General features: G+C 37.9%; 1 protein-coding gene across 2 annotated transcripts in view; it reads left to right on the top strand.

The window, feature by feature from the left end:
* Positions 1-25,283, top strand: part of TMTC4 (transmembrane O-mannosyltransferase targeting cadherins 4) — a 55,429-nt gene that overhangs the window by 6,646 nt on the left and 23,500 nt on the right. For both annotated transcript variants that reach the window (XM_063392370.1, XM_063392369.1), the window contains 7 exons: positions 417-532; positions 2,470-2,686; positions 6,611-6,698; positions 17,394-17,491; positions 19,549-19,641; positions 22,816-22,977; positions 23,742-23,944. In XM_063392370.1, coding sequence (XP_063248440.1) covers positions 417-532; positions 2,470-2,686; positions 6,611-6,698; positions 17,394-17,491; positions 19,549-19,641; positions 22,816-22,977; positions 23,742-23,944 — 977 coding nt within the window. The remainder of the gene's footprint in view (positions 1-416; positions 533-2,469; positions 2,687-6,610; positions 6,699-17,393; positions 17,492-19,548; positions 19,642-22,815; positions 22,978-23,741; positions 23,945-25,283) is intronic.

The following is a 25,283-nucleotide window of genomic DNA, read 5'->3' as shown; positions in this document are numbered from 1 at the left end:
TCGTTAGTAGTTATGCTGCTGCACTGATAAAAAATGGCTATTTTCAGCAGTTTGTAGTTTGCCTTCTCTGCAAGATAACCTACACCTAAAATCAAAGGCTTTTTACAAAAAATTATAAGGTAAGGAGGTTTGTGTTTCATATCTCGGCTATTGACCAGATTATAAATTGATGTGAATATAGCTCTAAATTTCATGTAGTTATGCCTGCTTACAGAATCCAGGATCGTGGCCTTTGCAATGACAGGCACTCAAGATGTGACCTTCATTGCAAACTTAGGTGCCATGGGTCAAATGTCAGTAATGAGCCAACAAAACTCCTGCTCTGTCCCCTTAGTGTGAGCTTGTATTAGTCAGAACTTGTTTGTGGTTTGAACACAGGAAAAATTTCACGAATCTGGTAATTTGTTTTCTTTTAGGACCTCAGGGCAGAAACCCCACTTGGTGACCTGTGGTATCATGACTTTTGGGGTAGCAAACTCAGCAGCAATACCAGTCATAAGTCATATCGACCGCTAACTGTCCTAACTTTCAGGTGAGATTTGTATTTTTGCTTGAGGTCTGATTATTTTTTAACCTATATTGACTCAATTGAATTTAGGGGGGAGGCAACAGAAAAGGCAAGAACAAAGTAGCTGGAGGGCAACTGGATACCTTTCCAGAATACAATTTTTGAGTTCACTACCTTAATCTCAAATGGTGTTTTAATTTTCCAATGGTTTCTTTCCCTTCTTCTATACCTGGTACTAGGGAGGGTATGGTTTAGTATGTCACATCATCAAGGAACTAGGAGGTGTATGTTCCCTTCACTTAGCCATGCTGCCACTTACTCTGCTATTGTAGTTTTTGTTCTCTGCTTTCCTGCTGACCTGTCAAATGGTTTATTTTATAAATAGCATCAAGGTAGTGTGGCCTTTTTCCATCAGCTTACTGTATAGTCTTCCCACCTCTTCATTCCAATATTTTAACTCGAGTGTCTGAGAATCTAGTGAAATGTCTGCCTATATATAACTTGCTGGTTTTGTCAAATAACTAAAGGTTTAAGAGGATTACTTTTGTGGATGCTTAGCTCATGTTTTTTGCACAAAGATTTGAGCAAACAGTAGACCATGTAGAAATCTGGCACAGTAATGCAGAGAATATTTGAGGACTCAGTCTTAATTTCTTTATTTTCCCCTTGTGACTCAATGGTATCAGTGGGGACTTGGCTCGTTCTGAAGTTGCCCATTCTGAGCCAGGGACTAAGTAAGTGCAGAAGTGTTCCCACTTTTAGTCCTCATATTCAAGTAAAAACTTTGACCCTTTAGTGTAGTGTCAGTGTTTTAAGTACCTAGCACTGTGGGCTTCACTGTCTATTGGGCTTTCTTCACATTTTCATCAAGAAAAATAAGCAACTGAGTAGAACATATCAGAGTCCTAAACCTGTTAAAGCTTTCAGGGCATTACACAGGAGGATATGCTTTCCATTTTTTTTTTCCCTTGTCTCTGTGGTATATTCCATCTCTAATAACATTCTGGTTTGTTTAAAGAGTGAATTGGGATACAATCATTACTATATCTGAAAACATAGATGAGCCTGTGGAGATGGTCCATAAAATGCTATTTTCACAAGTAAGAAATGGGTTTCCTTAATTTCCCTAAGCTCCAACCTCTATGTGTATCATATTTATAATAGGTTAAGTTTTTAAATAGGTTTTGTTTATGCCAGATGCAGATTAACCAAAAGAACAGTGTAAAATCCCCTATTAAAACTAAGTTTCTGTGTACCTCAGCTACAGATAAAAGCATATGGATAATAGCAGAGTGTTTCCCTCTTTTCTTCTCATTCTCCATCTTACTGCAGAGTTGCTGTCTTGAATAGGGATTTAGACTGAATTTTCACTTACTCCTCCTTCTGATTCTAATACTTGTGTGAAATGTCTCCTCTCCCTAACCAGTCTCACAAATCAGTTACCAAGGTCTGCTGACTACTTTCTGTGTGGATACTGATTGTACCCACGTGCTAGGACCTTTTTCAGAGAATATGTCCGTGGAAATCATAGTCCCAGTGCACATTAGTTTCCTCACTGTGTGGATTTAATTAACATAATTTCATCAAATTGGCTGTTCTTAAGCCCAGGGGTATCCCTCAGTGTGCTGGGTTATTTATCCCCAGGATACGCCTGTGTTGCAACACTGAAGTTACATTGTTGGCCAAAAGCCAGTAACTATTGGAATGATTATGGTACCAAGGTGTGTGTTTGGATAGGATAGATACAATATCCATGTGATGTTCCCTATGAATACCTTGGCCTGAAGACTGGGATATTGTTCCCATCTTCTTGTGGTGACTAAATGGTAACACCACCTGTACTGAGATGTCTGCTTTATTTTTGTGTGCTTATGTCTGCTATGGGGTTGTTCAGTTTTTCTGTTTGTATTTTTCTAACCATTGTAGTAATTCCTAGCCTTAATATTTTTGTTTCTATATAGAATTAATTACCTTTTTGCTGGAGGCTTCTACCCAGTTGGTTTCCATGTCATCAATATAATACTGCATTGTGCTATCTCAGTGTTGATGGTTGATGTGTTTTCCATATTATTGGGTGGATTGCAATTCAGTAATAAAGGAAGACGGCTAAACCTGGCTCCCAAGTCCTCTCTTCTTGCTGCTTTGCTCTTTGCTGTACATCCAGTGCACACCGAGTGTGTAAGTATTGAATCATTATCTCGAGATTTTTATTTTAGAAGCTCTTCACCATCTTGACTAATTAATTCTGGTGTAGCCTTATACTCTACAGATTGCTTTTATATATTCTTAACACTTCTCTCGACACATGTCTTAATAGAACAATCAAATATTATGCTTAGTACGTCCAGTGCTTGTAATTCCACCGGGCTAGACCTTATTAAGGAAGATAAATCATTCCAGTACAATAACTAAAGGAGGATAGCACTATGCTACAGAGTTTCCCCACCTCCTGGATTTCCCTAATTACTTTTCATTTCTATTTGCATTGATAAAAAAAGCAAAGAGTTTTAAAATTGGAGTAGGGGCACTCTATGAACTTTGTATGTGACTATTAAAATACTGCATTCAGTTTTGCATCCATGCTGCAAAGACAACACTGGAAAAAATGGAGAGTGCTCAGAAGAGCCATGAAAGTGATTAAAGGGCTGGAAATCATCCTGTTTCATGAGAGATCAAACTGGGTTTATATTTTTAATAGGAAGGAGAAGATTAAAGGATTTTTTTTTCAATCACAGTCTGTAATTATGTACATGGGGAACACAAATTTGACAGTAATGGGCCCTTTAATAGTGCAGGCAAAAGCAAAGTTGTAAAGATGCAGAATAGAAGCATGGCACATGTATAGCAATCAGTTAAAAAATCTGACCAAAACATAAAGTCCTTGTGTGGGAACTCTGTGAAGAGGAGATGGTTCTTAAAAAGCTCTTTTGTGCTCGTAGTTAAGAAAATCTTATGGCCTTTTGCTAGTGGGCTTGCTGAATGTCATTACTGATTTCTTGATCTTGTGATAATGAATAAATGAAATATAAAATTATCACCGTAATGGAAATTTTGGGGGGTTTGTTAGAATTTGGAAGGTCTGAGCTACAGAAAAAGTACTATCTTTAGTTTTGATTTTGTCCTAGCAATCAACAGTGAATCCTACAGTGCACATTCCAGATATGTGGCACTGGTTTTTCATTTATTTACAATACGCCATGGTTTTGGCTTATTGCATTTGCTCTGCACACGATTAGTGGAGGAAAAGTTATTGAAAGCTGTGCCTTAAGCTGACTGGAGACCTTGCATGTATTGAAGACCTAGAGATGGTGCAAAGTTTTGCATTAGTAATTTGGCACCTTTTCTGGCAGTGTGGCTAAAACATCTTGACAATCATTCTCTGGTGTTCACTCGCCTGCACAATAACTTCTTTGTGAGAGTGCACTGTGTCAGAAGGGCCCCTCATATTTGTTCTCCAAAACCAGTTTTAGATGTCAGAGTAAAGTGAAACAAGTCTTCAGTGCTTTTGATGTTCTGACATGTAAAGAGAAATCTCATTTGAGTCTTAACTTTGTAGCAGACCTATTATTGACCCCTTTATCAATATCCATAAATTTATTCTTCATTTCATTTGACTCTAAAATATATTTAAATCAGCATGAGAATATTAATAAGCCCTTTGTCATGTCAAATAAATTACAAGTGATGTGGTCCGCTTGCATATTTGAAGACTTGCAAATGTTTCAGGCAAACAGTGGAAGAAGGGGGGAAAAAGTAGCATGCTCAAGTATCATCTAAAATCCAGGAATGAACAAAAAAGCCTCGCATCATTTACGTGGTGAATAATAAATCTTGCTCCAGTGAAGAAGTCATTATACTGCTACAGTTCTAGGATGAGTGTGTGTCTGGCAGCATCTCTTAAAAAGCGTTCCTCATGCTTTTAAACCTGTGAGTTTTAAGTATCCGACATTCTGGTTTTGAAATGAGATGACATATTTTGACATAAAATTGTGAAGGATCCATCTGTTTGCTGCTTTAGGTTTTGGTTTATTCAGCAAAACAAACTGTCGTGTAAAACAGATATTGAAAGGTGTCATGCTTTCAGTACCTATGTAAGGAAAACACTATAGTTTTTCTATGTACAAGTAAATACCCTTGTGCTATAGTTCTCAGCTCTAAAAAAGGCCTATTCTTTGAACACTTCAGTGATGAAATACTAAGTGAATCATGGACATAAAACTATATCTGATACTAACTTAAAACTGGTTTGTTTTTTACCTTTGTTTGCCTTCTTACCAGAATATAGATGCCTTATCTTGCATTTTAGGTAGCATTTTGCTATTGAAGTCATCTGAGGCCATGTGCATTATTAGGCCCCTAATCTCCTTGCTGTAACAAGTGGACATTTATTTTTTAAATTGTGTCAGCTCACCTTACCTTTTAACTCTTTAGGAGGAGCGATTCCTGAAGCAGAATGACACTTCATTATTTTCACCTTTCAAAGCACTCCCCAGCTATCGAGTTAATTCTCATAATTCCTTTGTATGGTAGAAGAAGAAGCAGCAGAGAAGTTAGGTGCACAGGTGTAGATAAATCAAGAAGTTCTTCTGAACTCAATTGAGGAGTCCAACAGTTTCTTCTTTTACAGTGCTCAAGTGAAGGGTAAAAGTGGGAGAGTCTCTGCAGTGGAATCATACTCTCATGCCTCTACACTTCTCTTTCTCTTTCTCTGATATTAGTTAGAAATAGTTGCTCCATCATGTTACCCTGACACAAAAGCCCTTTTTACTTTCCTCTTTCTTTCCACACACAAAATGGAACAACTGGTATACAATACAAGAAGTTTCTGCTTTTGTCCTGAAATATGATCACAAAAGGTGAATTTCAAAAGAAGACCTGTAGCTCTTCTGCCCTGCTTCTGTACATCTCCTGAAAACATGGAACTCAGCACTCCAGGAAGCAGAGCTAGACTGAAAAATAAAGTGCATTTCCATGATCCTTGCTCTGGGTGTATCTTCTAGTAAGATTCCAACATCAGGACCTAGACAGTCCCCTACCAGCTCCATGTCATGATTTTCACAAAAAATTTGTAGTTTTATCCTGACACTTGTGTAATTGAGAATTGAAGATCCAAAAGTGTCTTGTTCTGTCTCAGCAAATTATTGTAAATACAGTTTAGGGGCTTGAACCAAAGCTTACAGATAGTCCTGAAATTGCACTTGATTTAGACAGGTTGGCACAGATCTTGAGTGCAGAGGTCCCAGGATGTGCTTCTCATCTTCTTTTGCATTAGTACCACTTCTGTTTTAGGATGCAGCTGGAGGTTGCTCTAATGCAGTCAGTTAATATAACACAAAAGACTGCCAGAGGGGGATTTTTTTTTCTTCCCTGAATCTGCAAGCTGGAAGCTATTTGTCCATTCTGAGTGTTCAGATTGGAATTTGAAGGCTGGCTTGTCTGCTGAAAGTGAACAGTTTTGATTTGTGTTTCAGCAGAGCTGCCAATTTAATTGTGGTTCAGGATGTTTGGCTTCCAAGCCATGTAATGACTTCAGATTGAAAGAGAGTGGATTTAGATTAGATATTAGGAGGAAATTCTTTAGTTTGAGGGTGGTGAGGCACTGGCACATGTTGCCCAGAAAACTTGTAGATGCCCCATCCCTGGAAGTGTTCATGGCCAGGCTGGATGGAGCTCTGAGAAACCTGGCCTAGTGAAAGGCAGGGGAGTTGGAAGGAGATGGTATTTAAAGTGCCTTCCAACTCAAACTGGTTTATATTTTCATGTTTTCTAAGTGTTCTGCTGAAATGCAACTTGATCCTAAAAACAGATGGGATTGTGCAGAGGCTAAGTTTTATTCAGTGAAGTTCTCCTTCATTTCTTAAAAAAAAATTCCATAAACTAAAATTTTCATAAGCCAAAGCCAAACCATTTATGTAGTTGATACTAAGCAATAAATAAAAAGTAGGATGCATCTTAAAAACTAGATATAATTAATCCAGTAAACCAAGTTAAAGAAAAAATGTGATACATGCTTATATTCTATTATATATTTCATTTTGTATGTGTTTCTTCAGGTTTTCTAAGAATAAAAATCTGATAATTTGAAACTTTTTTTTTTGAAAGGTTGCTGGGATTGTTGGCAGAGCTGACCTACTGTGTGCCCTGTTCTTCTTGTTGTCATTCCTTGGCTACTGTAAAGCATTTAGAGAAAGTAAGCATTCTGTTTGCCCCTTTAATTTCCTATTGTGTATATTTTCACTATTTGTACATCTCAGTGAAGTATAGCAAAATTTAAAATGTCAGATTGATTTGTTTACCCTCACAAAATATATTTTTTTTAAAAATCTGCTTTAGCAGCGATTTATTGTTAGAAATTATGAAAAGGTTGCTGTTCCTAATTCTTGTTAAACATTGAATTTAATTTAAGAAAGGTCCGCTTTATGACAGGCTTATCTGCTAAATGTTTTATTGTTTAGAAGTTTAATGAAGTATTTTAATAAGTATTTTAGAAATAAATCAAACCTACAAATGTATATGCTTAAATATTTTACTACTCTTTATGCCATTATGTTGGGATGTCTTAAATGGGAGTCAACTTTTTGGAATGTTACTTGTATTTTTAATGAATTGCAAAGAATTAGGCCTATGACTAAGCCTTCTAAATTCCTGCAATATGCAAGTGCTGGCATATGATGCTGAATATAGTGTTACTCATAGAGTTTTTGTAAGACAGCTGTGTTTAACATGAACAATTCCTTGGAAGGTGTTTTTTCAAGTGAGCTTTCAGATCTCTGGTACTATTTGATCTGAGTGCAGGTTGGCAGTTCAAATACAGTTGTGGAGAAATTATCTTGGGGGCTCTGTTAAATAAGCACACCAGAAAGACTGTGAAAAGCTAGGCAGGACATGCAGTCTGGGGTGTGAATGTGCTCGACCAGATGAAATACAGGACTCGTTTGGTGAACTCACAAGGAGCTGTGTTGTGAAGAGCTTGTCTGTTGTTCAGTGGGCATGGCCTGTAATGATTAACCAGAGCTGGCAGGGTATTTCAGAGGTGCCTGAGATGACTGTGATCTGGCCTAACAACATAGTTTGGCATCACAGAGACCTCAGTGTGGGCTGAGGAGAGTGAGCTAATGCACAGTGAGCTGTGTGATGCTGTGAACAGCTCCTGCTGGTTCAGTTTAGATTGTCTGGAACTATTGTGCATATTTCTGTTGCTGATATAGTAAGTTTATCTTGCCATTTCAAATATTACTTAGGATGATTCCTGTTTACTTTGAATATATTTTTCTTCTCTTTGAGTAAGTTTAATTTCTTTCAACTGAGCTAATGATTTTTTGATGAAAATTTGCCTTGGTTTCTGGCTTGTTTGTGTATTCTTTTCTCTCCTATTTTATTGGATATGATTGTGCTTATGATGTTTCTTTTATTAGTGGTAGAGTAAGATAGACAAATCAAAATATTGCCTTCTCTGTTTTCCAATGTCTTGGGTAGACAGGTAGGCTTATATGGCAGGGGTAATAATCTTTGTTTGAAGAACTCAAGAGCCAAATTCTTAGGATGACCACTGGAGACAACTATATAGGACCCTCTAATTATTTTCTTACAGAGGACATCTTGAAAACGCTTAAGGATGTGTATTCTGGTTAAGGATGCTCTTCAACTTGTGAAGGCCAGTTTAATAGCTTTTAGAGATCAGTGTCAATGTGGTAATAGTCTTGGACCGAAATTTGTCATTGATACAGAAGGAGAATGTTGCAAAGACAAGACACTAAGCAGCCCTTACTGATTTTTATTGAGTATTACATCATAATAGGGGAGCAGATGTCTTTTAAGCAATTTTGCCAAGGAAAATTACAGTCTGTCAGCATTGTCTTTCAGGTCACTTTTCAGTGTTTACTGTCACCTCCACTGCCTTCTTTTCCCTCAGCAACTTCTTGAGGAAGTTTAGACTTTCTCTGTGCACAAAAATTTGTATCCAAGTTACATACTTGAGTCTTTCACCTTGATTGCTGCAAAGGCACACTACTGACTCATCAGCCAGGAGCTTATCAGCCAGGCACTTCAGACCTTTTTCTGCAGAGCTGCTGCTCAGGCCTTAATTGTTGCATGGTGTTGTGTTTGATTTTCATGAGGCCCATTCCTCCAGCTTGTCATAGCCCCTCCAAACAGCAGTCCTGCTCACCACTGTATCATCTATCATCTAGCTGAACTCCACCAAAGACCACAAGCAATTTTACTTGCTGCCCTTATATTTTTTTTCCTTTGTGGAGGGGAGGTTGGTCTGACCTGCAGCTGTTCTAACATGAGTGCTTGTGTGGGAAAGGGGAATCTCTGGATTGGAAAGGGCAGCTACAAAGAGAATGGAGGCTCTCTCTTCACAAGGAGCTACACAACAAAGACAAAGGGCAATGGGTGCAGTTGTGCTGGGAAAGGCTTCACCTTGATGTAAGGAGGAATTTTTTTACAGCAAGAACAATCAATCACTGCCACAGTCTCCCTAGAGATGTGGCAGAGTCCCCACGACTGGAGATTTTCAAAATGCATTTGGACAGGGTTCTAGGTGATTTCATCTAGGCCCCTTTCCCACAAAGATTGGACCCAGTGATCTCTGGATCCAAACTGTGCTGTTCCTGTGATTCTTCATATGAGAGGCTTTAGGAAAATGTAACCAAATATGGGGAAGTGGCTGTGGTAGAATATGACTCTTCAGTGGGTTTGCAAAGTAAATAAAAAGTTTTACCCTTGGTATGAATTTCCTTCTTTTGTGAACAGTTCTTCTAGGTACTCTCAAATAATAGCTTAAATAAGGAGTAAAGAACTTCAGTTGAATTTGATTTTGCATAGATTGAGGGAGTCAATCCCAAATGTAAGCTGGTCTCACTGTGAATATAAGAACATGCATTTTAAAAATATGCACATGTAATTTAAAAAGCAGACTTAGACAATGTATCCTAAGCAGCATAGAAAAAGCACTTTCTTGTCTAATAGAATGTCCTTCTGATGTCAAATTCTCATCATCCAGAATGTCTAGAACTAGACATGCTGCCAATGCATGTTGGTAGTTCTAGAGCATGTAGCTGTTACTACATCATTTTCTAGGTCGGACCAAGAAGGTAATTTATCTTTGTGAAATAGTCTTTGTTTGTGAGAAAGAGAAGGAGAAAACAACCAAAACCCTTTCCGTATCAGGTTTCTGTTCCTAATCAAATAGAGATACTTTATGGTGGTCCTACACAAAAGTGGATTGTACTAGTTTATTCTAAGATCCTTTTTCCTTTTGTCCTGCTGGGCTTTTTGTCTGTTAAAGGCAAGCATGGCCCTAAACTGTAGGTCAACTGCGTGTGTCCTTGTTCCTGGATTTGGCTGTCACGTTTATATAGAGCTTAGCTCACCAAATTTTTACAAAGAGTAGGAGAAGAATTATCAAAGGTTGATTTTTTTTTTTTTTTTTTTTTTTTTTTTTTTTTTTTTTTTTTTTTTACTTAGAGACACATTGTAGCATGACAATTTTGGAGCATTTAAAAGACGGTACAACTCCTTAAGACCATCAAGATTTGTAGACTGCATTTGTATTGTCTTTAGATTATGGTTACCAAGACATGTTTGATGCCAGTTTATTTTTATTTCATGAACTTTAAGTGAGCATCAGAGTAAAACAAACACTGAAAAGCCTGTGATGCTACTGATATGGTTGAGTCAGTAACATATATTGTCTGGTTACCAGCAGCATCCCAGTGCTATTATCAGAGAGATTATCTAAGTTTTTAATGAAGAACTAGACTAGTCTTGCAGCAAGGCAATGTGAAATTTGTGTATGACTGAATTAAAAAAATCTGTTTATGTTTCAATAGTTTAGAGACAGTTTATGAATTGTCATTCTTTAAAGAAAAGGGGTCAAAAATCATATATGAGAGACTTATTTTCACTTGAGAAAATGAATATAAAGATTTATAATTTTTTGTGTGTGTGGGAGTAGAAACTCATAAAAAGTCTGAGGAGGATTTGAAACTAGTATGGGGAAAGTATATGTAATTGTGGAAACAGTCAGGAGATCAGAAAAATATCAGTGTCAGGCTGGAAAACTTCCAAAGGAAAATAATGATTTTTGTAAAGCTCAAGATATACTGCAGCTTGTTTACCTGATTTATTTGTGGTTTCAGTGGATTTTTGGGTAGATAGTTTCTTTTAGCCGGAATCTGAAACTTTTTTTTCTTTTTAAGTATAGGGATTTAATTATGTGGGCTATAATTATGTCTTACTGAAGTTCTACAGTTCTGTTACTTTTTCCCAGTATACCGTTTTTGAAGTTAGCATCTTTGAAAGGATAACATTTATAATTGCAAGGAACTAATCTGTTGTTCTCATTCTGTCCTGCTATTTTAAACACAACTGTGGGGACAAATCCACTGCATAGGCTTTGGAGACAGCAAGAGCTGACAACTGTTTAGGTATGTTCTGAAGGGAATTGTGGGTTATTAACTTTGTTGAATTTTAATGCAGCTTCTCTGGGAATTCATAAGGCAATTTAAAACTGCTGTAGTGTTCATTTTTGCCTTCCTTTGTCTTCAGTTTTGACAGTGATCCAGTTGCATGTATTTGCCATCTGCATTGGCGATCTCTAAGTAACATAAAATGAGGAGTTCGTGACTTGCTCCATGTGAATAATATTGGTGTAGATATTAAATACAGGATCAACTCTTTGCTCATACGCTATGACATGTAAAAGTTACTTTGTTCTGGTTGTGTGTTTCTGTTTTGTTCTATGTAGATGTCAATTAATCATCTTCTAGTTCATTGCTAATTTAGTAAAGCATGCAAAGTAGCGATGAGTTTTGTGAATATTGGAGGTTTATATTATGGAAGTTTTCCTACAGAATGGAAACATTTAAGTCTCCTATGTGAAAGAGATCATTGTCAAGATATGGGGAATTGTTAGCTGTTGTGCAATTGGTCAAGAGATATTTACTATTGTTAAACAAGTGGGCCCTGATTTTTCAATTGTGTGCCCTACCATTCATATTTGAACACATTGAGAGGGAATAGTTGTAAGTGAAAAACCTAACAATTTTATTATTTTAGTGGGCTGAGGAAACACAATGACCTATTTTCTGTTAGAATTAATGCTAACTTTCACTTCTCCAAGATGATGTAATTCAGGGGATAGATGCATCCTTCAGTGTGGCCTTCAGGTAATGAATTTGAGATGGCTGGATATGTTTAGGAATGGCATTTCCTACTGTAATATCATTAAGTGAAACCCTGAGCTGAGCTGCAGTGGTATGTACATTTGGAGATACACAAGGAGGTCTTAGGCTTAATTTAATTCTAACAATGGATTCTTATGTGATCTTTTAAGACTAGCTAATTCTTCCCCCTTTGCTTAGCAATTCACAAGCAGGAAAATCTTAGCCCTTGGTTAGAAGAATATTTGTAGCAGATCAGTTGGAAGACACCATCCCCACAGACAAGGCACATTAATAGAATATAAGAGTGTTTGTGATCTATTTCAGGTAGAAATTAAAACTTCCTGTGGGAGCTCAACATAACTTACTTTGCTTCAACCTTCAGAGGAGCAGGTGCTTTCACAGAATCAATTGCTGTGTTTCACCTGAAGATGGTGACTCCTTAAATTGCTCCAGGATGTCACCTGGCTGACTCTTAAAGTGCTCAGCTGGGTTTGAGGAAGGAAATGCTGAATGCCTAAGTGTAGTAGTAATTGCTTTGGAGAGTGTTAGTTTGGCTTTACAATAAAACTAAGCTTGGTCATTTAAATGTAGCATTTTCTTCATATCCTTCACTTCTAAGGAGTTTGTTTTCATTGAGTTAGGACACCAGAAAATAAGGTCTCTTGAAATAGGATTAGTGTTTAAGCGCACTGTCAATGTGTTGCTCGTAAATTTAGGATGAGTCAATTCTACACTATAAAACACTTTATGTATTCATCCTTGCTCTAGAAATGCTTATACTCAAGGCTAGCAGTCTAAAAGGAGGGGCTCTCATGGCTTGTTTATGGATTACTTAGGTATTTTATTGAATCCTCTCAACTTTCAGACTTCATGTACTCCTAAAGGGGGACCATCTGAGCAACGCTTTTTGAGTTTGTGTAGAAACACTATATTTTTCCAGCTTAAAAAAAATAAGCAAGCACTCTATTTCTTTGGCATGCTTACAGTTTTGTCCATCTGTTAAAGTGGCAAGATGCCCACTCACAATGTGGTGTACCAGTTTTAACCAGGCATAGGTGCCAATGAAAGGCTGGTTTCGTTTTCTGACACAAGATTTTTCTGGTGGGAAGCAGCGCCATATTAAGGGAATATGCTTTGTTAGACTGATTACTTCTGTTGGCATGTGTATATCTCATAATAAGCACTTATGCAGTGCTTTACATTTTCAAATCACTGCTAAAAAAAAAAAAAAAAAAAAGATAAAATTGAAAGCATTGCTGAATGATGGTATTTTGTATCTATTTTGCCAGCCTAGTTTACTGAGATTTCTGAGGCAGGGGGTGGTGGGGATGGAGAGGTATTCTGCATATTGACCCAGGAACAAGCATGAAATAAAATGTTTCTTAATTGAAATTCTTTCTCTTTGAGATTTAATCACTGATGGATTTTGATAATATTACAATTCTCTGTATAACTGTTGAGTTTTTGAGCCTGCAAAAGAAAACAAAGGAACAGAGATTGTGCTTTTCAGGAGGAGATCTTGTTTACAGAATCAGAGTGGTTGAAGTTGGAGGGGCCTTGAGATCACCTGAGCTGACCTGCCCACACAGGGTCACCTAGAGCCAATTGTCCAGAAGGCTTTACTGCAGGGTTCTGCAGTTCCCCTCATTAAACCATGTGAGGTTCCTGCCAGACCATTTCTCCAGCCTGACAAGGCCCTTCTGTGTGACAGCACAACCCTCTGATGTATCGGCCACTCCTCGCGGCTTGCTGCCCTCAACAGATGTGCTGAGGGTGACATCACCCAAGTCATTAATGAAGAGGTTGAATAGGACTGGAGCCAGTATTGACCCCTGAGTACACTGGCCTTCAATTGGATGTTGTGCCACTGACCACCACCCTCTGGACAAGCCATTCAGACAGTTTTCAGTCCACCTCGCTGTCCAGCCTGTTCAGCAACAGCTTCTCTGTGAGCATCTTTTGGGACACTGTGTCAAAGGCCTTACTGAAGTCCAGGTCTTTGATGCTCAGTTTTTGGGACCTTCATTATTTCTCTTTCACAGTGTGTTTTTATCATCTTTGTGAGTCCATGCTTAAGCTTGACTTTGCTGGGCAAGCTGAGACATTTCTTTCATCTGAGACTTGGGATGTTCAAAAGAAGACAAACTTGTTCATGCACAACTTTGATTGTGTGCCTATTGAATGACTTCAGATTTATTTGACTAGACCATTTCTCCAGGCCAGATTGGATGGGGTTCTGAGCAATCGGGTCTAGTGGAAGGGGTCCCGGCCCATGGCAGGGGGTTTGGAATCAGATGATCCATAAGGGCCCTTCCAAACCAAGCTATTATATGATTCTGTGTTTTTTCCAGTTTGTCATTGGAATTCTGACTTCTTTGTATGCTGCCTGGCCATTGCAGCCTGGCAGCACTTCTGGTCTTAATAAGCATATTTCTTACTCCATCATCCAAATGAAGTAAGGACAAAGGAAGAATCCAGTACAGAGTGTTATCTTTACTTTTTTTTTTTTTGCAGCAAGCTAGTAAGACTGCCAGTACAGTCTTACTGTAGTTTTCCAGCTGTTATTTGTACCTATTCTATAACAACTTCATGCAGCCTATATTTTTGTGGCATATTTCACACTGCTTCCAGCGGTATTCTCATGCCTTTGCAAAGTCAAGGTATAGGATGTTTACAGATTACCTTTTATCAGGAAGACTTTTTTTTTTCTGTCTAAGTCAAAAGTTATACTTAATTCTATGTAAATGACTAAAATACTTAGCAAACAATTAATCATATTCTTTCATGTTTTAGAGTATCACCTAGAAAATATTTTGTCTAGGTGTAGTGATGTTTTTGTAATTTTGACCAGTCAGCTTAGCTTTGTGTCTATAGTCTATCCTTTAATATTTTTGTTCATTTTCAAAAGTAGACATGTAGGCATTGTTTTATTTATTTCAAACTTCTGGATTCTCATATATTTTTTGATTTCTCAGAGGTAACAGTTGAGGTTACTCTGGGTTGTATAGGGCCTGTTGAAGTGAATGTAACCAATCATAATTTAAAACAGATTAACTTCTCTGTGAATTCTGTGTCTCGTAGTTCACTATTTTTGTGTTTGTTCTTCCTCCCTTTCTGCTGATGCTGTATTTGCCATCTGATTGCAACTGACCTTTTTGGGAAAAAATGAAGGAAAAAGGCACAGAACACTTCTGTTTTCCTGGCATTGTCCATTTTATTTCCCAATGACTATTGGAGTAACTCTTTCCTCCCTACTCTTCTTACTAATATATCTGTGGAATTGTGGGGTTTTGTTCTTTACATACATTACCTTTTCTCATTTTGCAGTGTGAACTTTCTGTGTTAGTTTTTCTGTATGAATGTGCTGCTATTGCATTTGTCCTTGTTGATGATTTGACCTAGTTCCCTTTTTACCATTACTCTTATATTTTGAATCATAAAAGCACTTCTGAATTGCCAGCTGGTCTCTTACTATATATACTTCCCACTATCTTCTGTGTTAAGATAATTTGTGTTTGTGTACTGAATACTGCTTCTCTGAGAAGTGCTTAGTTATCCTGACTCCTTTCCACTAGAATCTGATTCTGAGAAGAAACCTCTCAATGGAAGAAAGTCAACTTCCATAAACACAGTAAAGTCTGTCGACTGTCTTCACTATTTTCCTTTTTACACTTACTAAGGATGATTGATGGTCATTTTGTGAACACAGTCAATAACTTTGCCTTCTATCCGTGCATTCTTTGTGCTAATTGATTTCTACATTAAAAAATAAAGGCAACAACAACAAACCCCAAAACAAACAAAAAAACAAAACCGGTTTTCAAGAATTGGCTGAAGAGTGTGTTGTACTGCAAAGTTTGAAAACTTTAAGAGTTCCTTGAAGAGATGTATTTAGACAGAATTCTTTTTATCTTAGTAATACTCATAGAACTAACTTTTAAGCTCTTTCCTCCATAACTTACAACCCTCAGCTGTTCTTCTGTATAACTGAAGTGGGCAGGTGTTCTCCCTTTGCATTTTAATTTTTTTACTTCCAATGTCTCTTTAGTCATTATGTATTTTGTATTTTCTTGCTCTGTTTTGGTGTTATTCAGATGTGTATGACTTCTTTCCTAAAAGAAGGCTTTCTTTTATCTTTGTAACATTTTCACCTCTAATGTAAAGTCTTACCTCACCTCTGGAGACATAATTTGAACTAGAGAGAGAAGGATCAAATGCCCTCTATGTATTGCAACGATGAATCTCAAACATCTTAGTATTCATTCTGTTGAAGCTTTAGAAGTCTTAGGTAAGAGTGTTAGAAGTAACCTCAAAACCTCTTTAGCATACTTGTATTAAAAGTTTGGAGCTCTCTGCTACAAAGTAGTCTGGTTCAAAACGAAAGAGGAGACCAATGTCAGCAGATCCTTTTCTCACTTATGGTTTTGATTTGTATCTGACCCCAGCAACACTGGAGGTAGTGTACTGGTTTCCCTGTATCATCAGGGCAGAGTTACTTCTCTGAGGGGTGTTCAGCTGCATTTAATTAGATAACTTAATCCCTAAAGGTGTCAGCTTCTCATGGCCAGTTATAAAAGAAGCCTAGTGTACTAGTTAGGTGTAGATGCCTACCTCTGGTGAAATTAATCTTAATCTTGCCATTTACCCTTTTCATAGACCATTATTTCAGTTCTCTTTAAGCAGTGAGTGTCAAAGGTGCATTAGCAGTAGAGGAGAACTGCTCTAGAGATCAAGAGAAGTAGGAAAGGGATTCAGTCAATGAATGCAGAGTTCAACTTTGTTTTTTCACATGCTAAGTTTGATTCTTGTGATGCCTGTAGAGCCCATGTTACTTGAATCAAGCAACTGCCTCTGAATGAGCAGAGTGCTTCCCTCTGTTGCTTGCACCTATGGAGTAGAGGTTGTGACAGATATGTTTTTATGTGAAGTACCTGTGTATTCTGTGTGTGATAGTACCTTGGCTGAAGTAGGGTTTATTGTTGTATTCATCTCAGATATGCCTGCTTGTAGTACCCAAAATCAGCTACCTGGTACAGTCTTTAAAGACTTTTTCTTTGAGTAGAAGCTGTAGTTGCTCTTGATCTCTTAACCCCAGAGTTCCTCACCCTGCTGTAAAACTGCTTCCTGAGTGCAAGGACTAACTGCTTCTGCTCAGCTGCTGACATTTTTGAGCTCCATGGCATTCTATTGCAGTGATAATAAAATGACATGAGGTACTGGCTAAATGCTGCAGCCCTGGAGAAGCAGCTCATTGTGCCTTTGTAGTCCAGACTGCAGTTAAAACAGTCTGTGAGTGTGACACTTCACGAGTAACTATTATAAAGAATTTCTTATTATGGTAGCTTGGAAGAGAGTGGCCAGTAATGACAGAGCTCTAGCTAAGGATGATAAATGTGTCTAAATATTGGGAATTAACCTTTGCAGATGACAAATTGTGAAAATTATGTGAAGCTTCTGCCATTCTAATTAATCTGGCTAAAACATCGAGCAAATAGGGAGATTTCTAATGTCTCCAAGAACAGAAAATGACTGCAATAAAGGGACAAGTGCCAGCATATTGCAGGAAGTGCCCTGTGCTTTTTAAGTTGTGTATCCAGATCTTGACTGATAGAAAAGACTGCGATACTAAATGCTGTTTATTTTTTAAATTCTTATTTTAATTTCCCCTTAAATTTGTAAAATGCCTAAAGATATGGCATTCTTTATTTTGACAGATAAGGAAGGACATACGTTTTCTGTATTCTGGGTGCTGGTGAGTGTTGGCCTAGGTGCAATAGCCATGCTGTGCAAAGAACAAGGAATTACAATACTGGTAAGAATTTTCTTATTAACTGAATTTTGATCTGAACATCTGTCAGGTGTAGTTGTAAGGTCTACAGGAATGAATCTCCTCCACAGCTAATGACATGCACACCTTTTTATTCTGTTCAGAAAACTAGTTAATGTTGACAAAAAGCAGTATTATAGTAGATCTGTCTTAACTGTGTCTTTGCCAATCTGTTAGAGTTTTTCGCTTTAACTTTTGTAAGCAGATTGCATATATTTTTTGCAAAGTTTTAAGGTTTTGCAGCACTGGCTTCACTTTCATTGCCCTTGTTTTTGAACATAATTCTTGAGGTAGCAGGACTACAAACTTCTCCTTGAAGGCTCATGAACAAAGATTTAACCAGAGGAGGGCATTTTTAAAAGCTCCATTCCCTTGCTTTTGTGAACAGTGTAATTATAATTAGGGCCATTGTTTATGCACTTTTTTTTACTGCATCTCTTCCTTTTCTCCCTTATTTAAGGATCTCTCTGTGGAAACAGATGTAGTTGTTGTTCATGTTTATTGTGGTCTGGCTTTTTATAACTTCAAGGAAGACAATGCTCTTTTGAGTGACTGAACTGGCCACCTGAAATGCTGTATCTGTGATTTTTGCCATTTATATAGCCATATATCTTTACTAATAAATCAAATTTGTAGCTTTAGCTGACATAGATAAGCAACAGAATCAGAAAATTCTTTGCCGCAAGGACCTTCTTGTCCTTGCTAGAAGAAAAGGGAAAAGAAATTACAGAAAACTTGATTTGGGACATTTTTTGGATAGATGTTTGTAGAGTGATGTGTTTTTTCAAATGTGTCTGTAAGGAAAACATATGGAATTGTCTTAAAACGTGGTGTAATTATTTACTCTAGCAGCATGAAGTAACTATTTGGGCTAGCAGACGCAGAACTATTATTGGATTTGGGATTTTATTTGTTTGCTGTTGCACTGCTAGGATGATTATATTTATTGTTGTGCTAAGGGGCACAGGTCAGAGGGATAAAGGGCTAAATCACCCATGAAAAAGATTACTTGGAGGCTGGATGTGATTTTCAGTAGAATTCTTGCCTTCCTATCTCCATGTGAGTGAGCCAAAAGACTTTTAATTGCCAAGTGGCCTTTCTACATGGAACCAAGCCACACTCTAACCTATCTTCTGTCCCTTCCCTTTCACCATTAGTGAGGGGCCTGTGGCCTCCCAGTGTACCAGCTCTTTACTTCACCTGGAACTAGTTTTACTGGTTTTTTTCTGTTTGGTCTTGAGAACAGTGAGATAATTCCTGAAATTATTAGAATATAAGATAAATACTCAAGAATTATCATGGTGATATGCTGAAACTTTGAAGCGGAAATGCTAAGGTTTGATTTTGCCAGTAACTTCAATAGAATTACCCCTGGACACATTTATACGTTTTGTTTGCCTGCTTGGAGGTAGTTATGTGTAGTCCTGCAAAGCACGGAATATGTTCTAGTTTTATGTGCAGTGGCTGATGTCATACAGCACTCTTTTTTTTTTTTTTTCTTTTTTTTTCTTTTTTTTTCCCAGCAACTTGCACTATGTTTATTGCTGTAACTGCAAGAAAAGCAAGCCTGGTATCTCTGTTAAATCTTTCTGAGCCTGTACCCTTTAAAAACAAAATTTCTGAAACCTGGAAGTCCAAAGATAAAATAAGTAGAAGGCTTAAAGAAACTCCACCTTACTGATAGAAGCTTTACCTTTTGACTGCAACATTTACACTGCAGAACATTTGGAGAGCAGATTTCTGTTGTGAGCATGCATATGTTATCTAGCTTGCTGGTGCATGGTATTCCCTGAAGGATTATTCCATGTGGCAGGAGAATTCCCATTACAGTAAAATGTTAAGAATAACATTTGAGAATAACTCATCTGAGCTCTGTTTACATTCTGCCATCATTAGTACCAATGCATCTCTCTACTTGTTTGGAATCAGAATTAAGATATACAGTAAGTCATGGCAGAAGTGCAATTCAAGATGTATTTAAAAGAAAATATTTTTGGTTAGCTGCTTCATCTTATGCTGTTATTTTTCTCTTGGTTCCTCAGGGTTTGAATGCAGTGTTTGATGCACTGGTGATTAACAAGATAAATCTTTTGGAGCTCATTCGAAAGTTACTGTATAAGGACAAGGCATTGGAGGTGAGTCCTGGATGTTTTGTTCATTCTTACACATTTTGTTCATTCTGGCCATTCAGACAGTTATGTCCTAAAAGACAAAGATTCAGCTATTGGAAGTTTTGTTGTTGAGAATTAAGGAAAAAAAAAAAACCAAACTAACCCAGAAAGGTATTGTTAGTCAGCCTAGTAAGGCAATGTGCTGTGACATCTTTGCAGCAACATGAGTAGTAACAGGGTATTGTTAGAATTGCATTGGACAGTGAAATCCCTTCCACAATTTTCTCAATAGTATGTTAAAAATGTTGTACGAAACATGGAAATGTTGTACGTTGTATGGAACTGCTTGATGCAACAAGTTCTCCAGTGTCAGCAACTACACGCCTGAAATGGTACTTGGAATGGGGTTTGGTCAGAATAAAGAGAGGGAGAGATTTATTCAGATTCTCAATGACATAGTTAGACAAGTACATTAAAAATGTATTATGTTAACAGGTCCTAGTAGCTTTAGAGTTTAAAAGAAAAAGTTGTGTAAGCACTGATAGTTGCTAAGGATTGATTTTTCTGACTTTCATTGATGTCACTTTATCTGGTATTGTCTCAAGTGGAGTCTGGCACCTAGTATTGGCACTGGCAAGCAAATAACAGAAACAATCAGCCTCAGATCAATGAGGGATAACAGCCAAATAGACCTACAACCTACTAGAACATCACTGCTCTTGAACAGCTGAGGTTCTCATCCAACATCCATCAAGGCAAAAGAAGATTCCTGGTACTTTGCTTCAGTTGGTGGTTTCACTGTAAAGGAGTCTCACTAATGTTTCTGAGTGGCACAAGTCCTGTGAGGCTTTTAAATTCCTTTGCAAGGAGTGAATGAGGAGCTGCAGGGGAAGTCAGGGGAAGTAGGTTCTCTAGAACTGAAATAATAGATTTGACCAAGAAGGGCTAAGTGAGGACTACAGAGTGTTTCAGGCAGCAAATAGGAATGCTGCTGAGTTATGCTGAATAAGGAGACTAATGTCACCTAGAATATGACAAGGGAGTCATCTAGAGCTGTAGGGATCCAAAGAAGAACTAGTTCAGAATTAAGTGCTGGAAACAAAAGGTAATCAGTAGACCCTCAGGAATAAATGGCCAGTCAGCCTCACATCAGTGCCCAGTAAGATCATGGAACAGATCCTCTGGAAGTTATATAAAAACATATGAGTGACAGGGAAGTGACTGGAGACAGCCAACACAGCTTCACCAAGGGCAGATTGTGCCTGACTAATCTAGTAACCCTCTGGAATGGAGGAGAGAAGGCTCCAGGGAGACCACCTCTCTAGGAAGCCAGTTCCAGGATTTGACCAGTAATAAATTCTTCACAATGTGGGTGCTGAGGCACTGGAGCAGGTTACCCAGAGAAGTTGTGGATACCCTGTCCTTGGAAGTGTTCTGGGCCAGACTTGACAGGGCTTTGCACAAACTGATCTAGCAAAAGATACCCATGGCATCCCTTCCCAGCCCAAACCATTCTGTGATTCTAGGAAATGTCAGAAAGGCAGATCCTAAAAACTCTTCCAGTAAGAACATTTTCTTTTCTTCTTGATTGAGACAGGTTTCAGTTTCATGCCAGATTTCAGTTAGTTCTAAATCAGAGGGGATACAATAACACTTCTTCCACTTTCACATTCTGCCCACTGAGAGATTTTGTGGCAATTGTGAAATCTGGTCTTTAAGATGCTGCATCTATTGTTAAATTAAATGAAGCCCTGGGATAAGAGATTTTTTTGTTAATCTGTCATAAAACAGTTATAAATTTTCACTATATGTGGTTTTTTTCATAGTACAATTTTCTCCAAAATCTTTTTTATAGGAAAACCATTTCTAAATCTTCCTTGTTGTAAGTTTGGTTACTGACATGTCCAGGTTGGATGCAATCATTTGAGCACAAAGGCCAGCTTATGCAAAATCAAAATTACAGACTGCTTTATCCTTAGGTATTCCACTAAATATTTTATCATGACTCAGTTGTCAATTACAAATACTAAAAAAACAATCTGAAAATTGTTTTTTAATTTAATTTTTCCATCCTTTTAGAAAATAAATATCTTCAGCCAGTGTACTGATGTCTGTCTTTGTTCAGGCAGCTTTTTTATTTTTTTAAACTTCAGACATAGCTGATATTGATATCCTAAACAACTATGGTGATCCTTGCTAAAGAGCATATTCCACTAAGAGGTAATAAAAATTATTGTGCCATCCTAAAGCTATGACTGGTGTATTGTTATACTTACTGATGATTCTGTTTCCAGTCTCCACTGGTGAAGCTTGAAGAATCTCTACAATGTACACTGGTTTGTTTTTTTGGTTTGGGTTGTTTGTTTTTTGGTTAGTTTTTGTTTGTTTGTTTGTTTTAATTTATGAAAATGATGTGTGCTTGGAGAAAAGTGTTATACATTCTGGAGAAAAAGATATAAAAGTCTGTCAGATTTACTGTCTAGACCATCACTTATTTTTATTTTATGTGAATTGCCTTCTTTACACCCTGAAGTGTATATTATTAAATGCATCATGTAAACCAACTGAGTTAATGTAGATCAAACACAAAGTTTATACTTTTTCTGACCTTGGGTAATTTACCCTGAAGTAAGTTATTTGGGTGCTTCTCTGTCATTAGTTTTTTAATCATGTTTTTAGGTATGAAAATTTTAATTCAGTTTCTAATTCTCACCGTTCCTAACTGTGCAGTTTTTTTGGTATATACCTGTAATTTTACCTCTAAAGATACCTAAGTGGACAAAAATTTTCCATGACAAGCAGACAGATGGAAATAGCTATTTAAAATAAAGTCCCCAAAGTAATTATCCTCCATTTTAGAAAGAAAAGATAAAATAATTTAATATGCTCTATACTAAAGGCTGTATCCTGCTCAAATTCCCTGTCAGAAACTGCCATGTAGAACTACATCAGCTGTATAATTACAGAGGATTTGTAGAAGAGAGTCTTCTTGAACTAACAAGTTTTGTTTACTGATTTAGAAGGAAATTAAAATGCTTGCAAAAAATACTTTCCAATTAAAATGCCAGCTCTAATAGCAAAAATGCACAGGAATAGCTTTTTCTTTCTGAGATAGAGGTGAAAAGGATTTGGATGTGTTGGGTAAGAGAACAAATACTGTTTGTGCATGAGGTGGTTTTCTTTGTTTCTTTCCTGTAGAATGCTGGGCTGTTAAGGAAGGGGCTGCTTTTCAGGATAACTCTTTTGATGTGTGGAGGGGCTGGCATACTTTATATCCGCTGGAGGATTATGGGCACAGGACCACCAGCTTTCACTGAAGTAGACAACCCAGCTTCATTTGCTGACAGTCTGTTTGTAAGAGTAAGTTATGAGGTTGCTTTTTTCTGGACAGCTCAGAATATTTGTCCTTGTCATAAAATTGAGTTTTCTGTGCTTCTAGGAAACAATAAAATGGGCAGTTTTTACATCTTAAGATGTGTGATGAGTCACCTTCACTTGTGCTGCTGTGATGATTCTCTGCATTTTTTTAAATAGTACACCGTGTATATTCTTTGCATTCAATTTACCATGCACTGTGCACATTGAAGTACTTTTCCATTTACTCACTGTTTTTCCCATGCATGCAAGAAATTAGCTTTTGCTGATCTTCATCCCTTTTCCATATACTGTGTTTGACTTTTTACCTTCTTTCACAACTAAAGAAAATAGCACAAAGTTCTATTCTGGTGTATTTGGAGTATGTCTTGGCTATATACCTTTGGTGGCATTAAGGATCTTTCTGGAGATGGAGAATGAAAGATGAAGACAGTGGGAGATGTCTTTTGATGTTTTGTCCTGATGTATGAGATAGTTCTTTTTTATATATGAATATTGGCTGGACAGCACAGAATTGCATTTTCCTGATCTGAGCTAGAGAGCCACCTAGCTATGTTTAAAAGAAAAAATAAAAATGAATCCCACAGCTATAATAGTAATGGATATGTAAATAGTTGTAGTCTAACAGTATTCATGTCCTCTTTATTGTGTTACAAGGGAAAGGAGGGAAGAGGGAAGGACTAAAGTTGCCCCCCTTCCCCCCCCTAGTTTAGTATCAAATAAATGTTTGTTTTCTCTTTGACTGACAGGCTATAAACTATAATTACTACTATTCACTGAATGCATGGTTGCTGTTGTGTCCCTGGTGGCTGTGTTTTGATTGGTCAATGGGCTGCATACCCCTCATTAAATCCGTCAGCGACTGGAGGATAATTGCACTAGCAGCACTTTGGTTCTGCCTAATTGGTCTGATATGCCAAGCTCTGTGCTCAGAAGACAGCCATAAGAGAAGGTAAGAGACAGTGATGAATTTTAAATGCCTGGCCAACTTGAGTACAGTATTATTTTGTTAAATCCACTACTGATAATTTTAACAATTCAGTGGAACCAGTGTCTAGCAAATGCAGTTCAAATAAATATTTATAGCTGTCATTATGGTTTTATCCCAATTTGGGTCCATCACTGTACACCAACTAGTAGGAAACAGAGTTGGAGGAGGAGGCATGGATGGCTGCTTTATTTTTTCTTCTGAAATGGTATTTTGAGATCCTTAACACTGTAGGTGGTAAAAAGTAATATGTGCTCAAAACACAGTAGGAAATTGTTTGTTGCCCTTACTTCTTACAAGTCATCATTTCCTTTAATTTTCTCCTAATAAGGAAAGAGAGATGTACTTTGAAAGCAGGTAGAAATACTGGCCACGGTCATGCAGTTAAAAAGCAAAATGCGTGACCCATAGTATGTACTCAGAAAACAACTTGTACATTACCCAAAGGAGCTAAAGTTTATTGTAAACTGTTCTTTCTCACTAAGGGCTTCTGTTTAACTTTGCAGGTTCTGTTCTCATGGATTTTATGTAAACTTAATTTTTCAGTTCCCTAAAATTTTTCAACTGCTCAATCATAGAATGGTTTGAGTTGGAAGAGACCTTAAAGGTCAGGTAGTTCCAGTCCCCCTGCCACAGGCAGGGACACCTTTCATGAGATCAGGTTTCTCAAAGCCTTGTTCATCCTGGCCTTGAGTGCTTCCAAGAATGGGGCACTGTCACTACGTGTCCTTTTGAAAAGCCCATCTCCAGCTCTCTTGTTGGCCCCTTTAGGCACTGGAAGGTTGCTAGAAGGTCTCCCTGGAGCCTCCTCTTCTCCAGGATACACAGCTCCAACTCTCTTGGCCTACCTTCATAGGGGATGTGCTCCACCTCTCTCCTCATCTTCATGGCCCACCTCTGGACTCACTTCCACAGGTCCATGTCCCCTCTATCTTGGGGCCCCAGAGCTGGATGCAGCCCTCCAGCTAGGATCTCCAGCTAGGATCCAGAGCAGAGTAGAGGGGCAGGATCACCTGTCTCGCTACTTTGATGCAAGCCAGGATATGTTTGCTTTCTGCACTGCAAGTGCACGTTGCTGGTTCATATTCAGCTTCTCATCACTGAACACCCTCAAGTCCTTCTTCTCAGGGCTGCTCTAAAGTCATTTTCCATCCAGCTCATCTTTGTTCTTGGGATTGCCCTGACCCAAGTACCAGACCTTGCACTTGGATTTCATGAGGTTTGCATCAGCCCACCTGTCCTATCCAGGTCCCCCTGGGTGGCATCCCTTCCCTCCAGTGTGTTTACTGCACTGCACAGCTGG

This window comes from Prinia subflava, chromosome 3, assembly GCF_021018805.1.
Source record: "Prinia subflava isolate CZ2003 ecotype Zambia chromosome 3, Cam_Psub_1.2, whole genome shotgun sequence".
Taxonomy (NCBI): Eukaryota; Metazoa; Chordata; class Aves; order Passeriformes; family Cisticolidae; genus Prinia; species Prinia subflava.
Note: the sequence above shows the minus strand (reverse complement) of the source record. Positions and strands in the feature narration are given on the sequence as shown.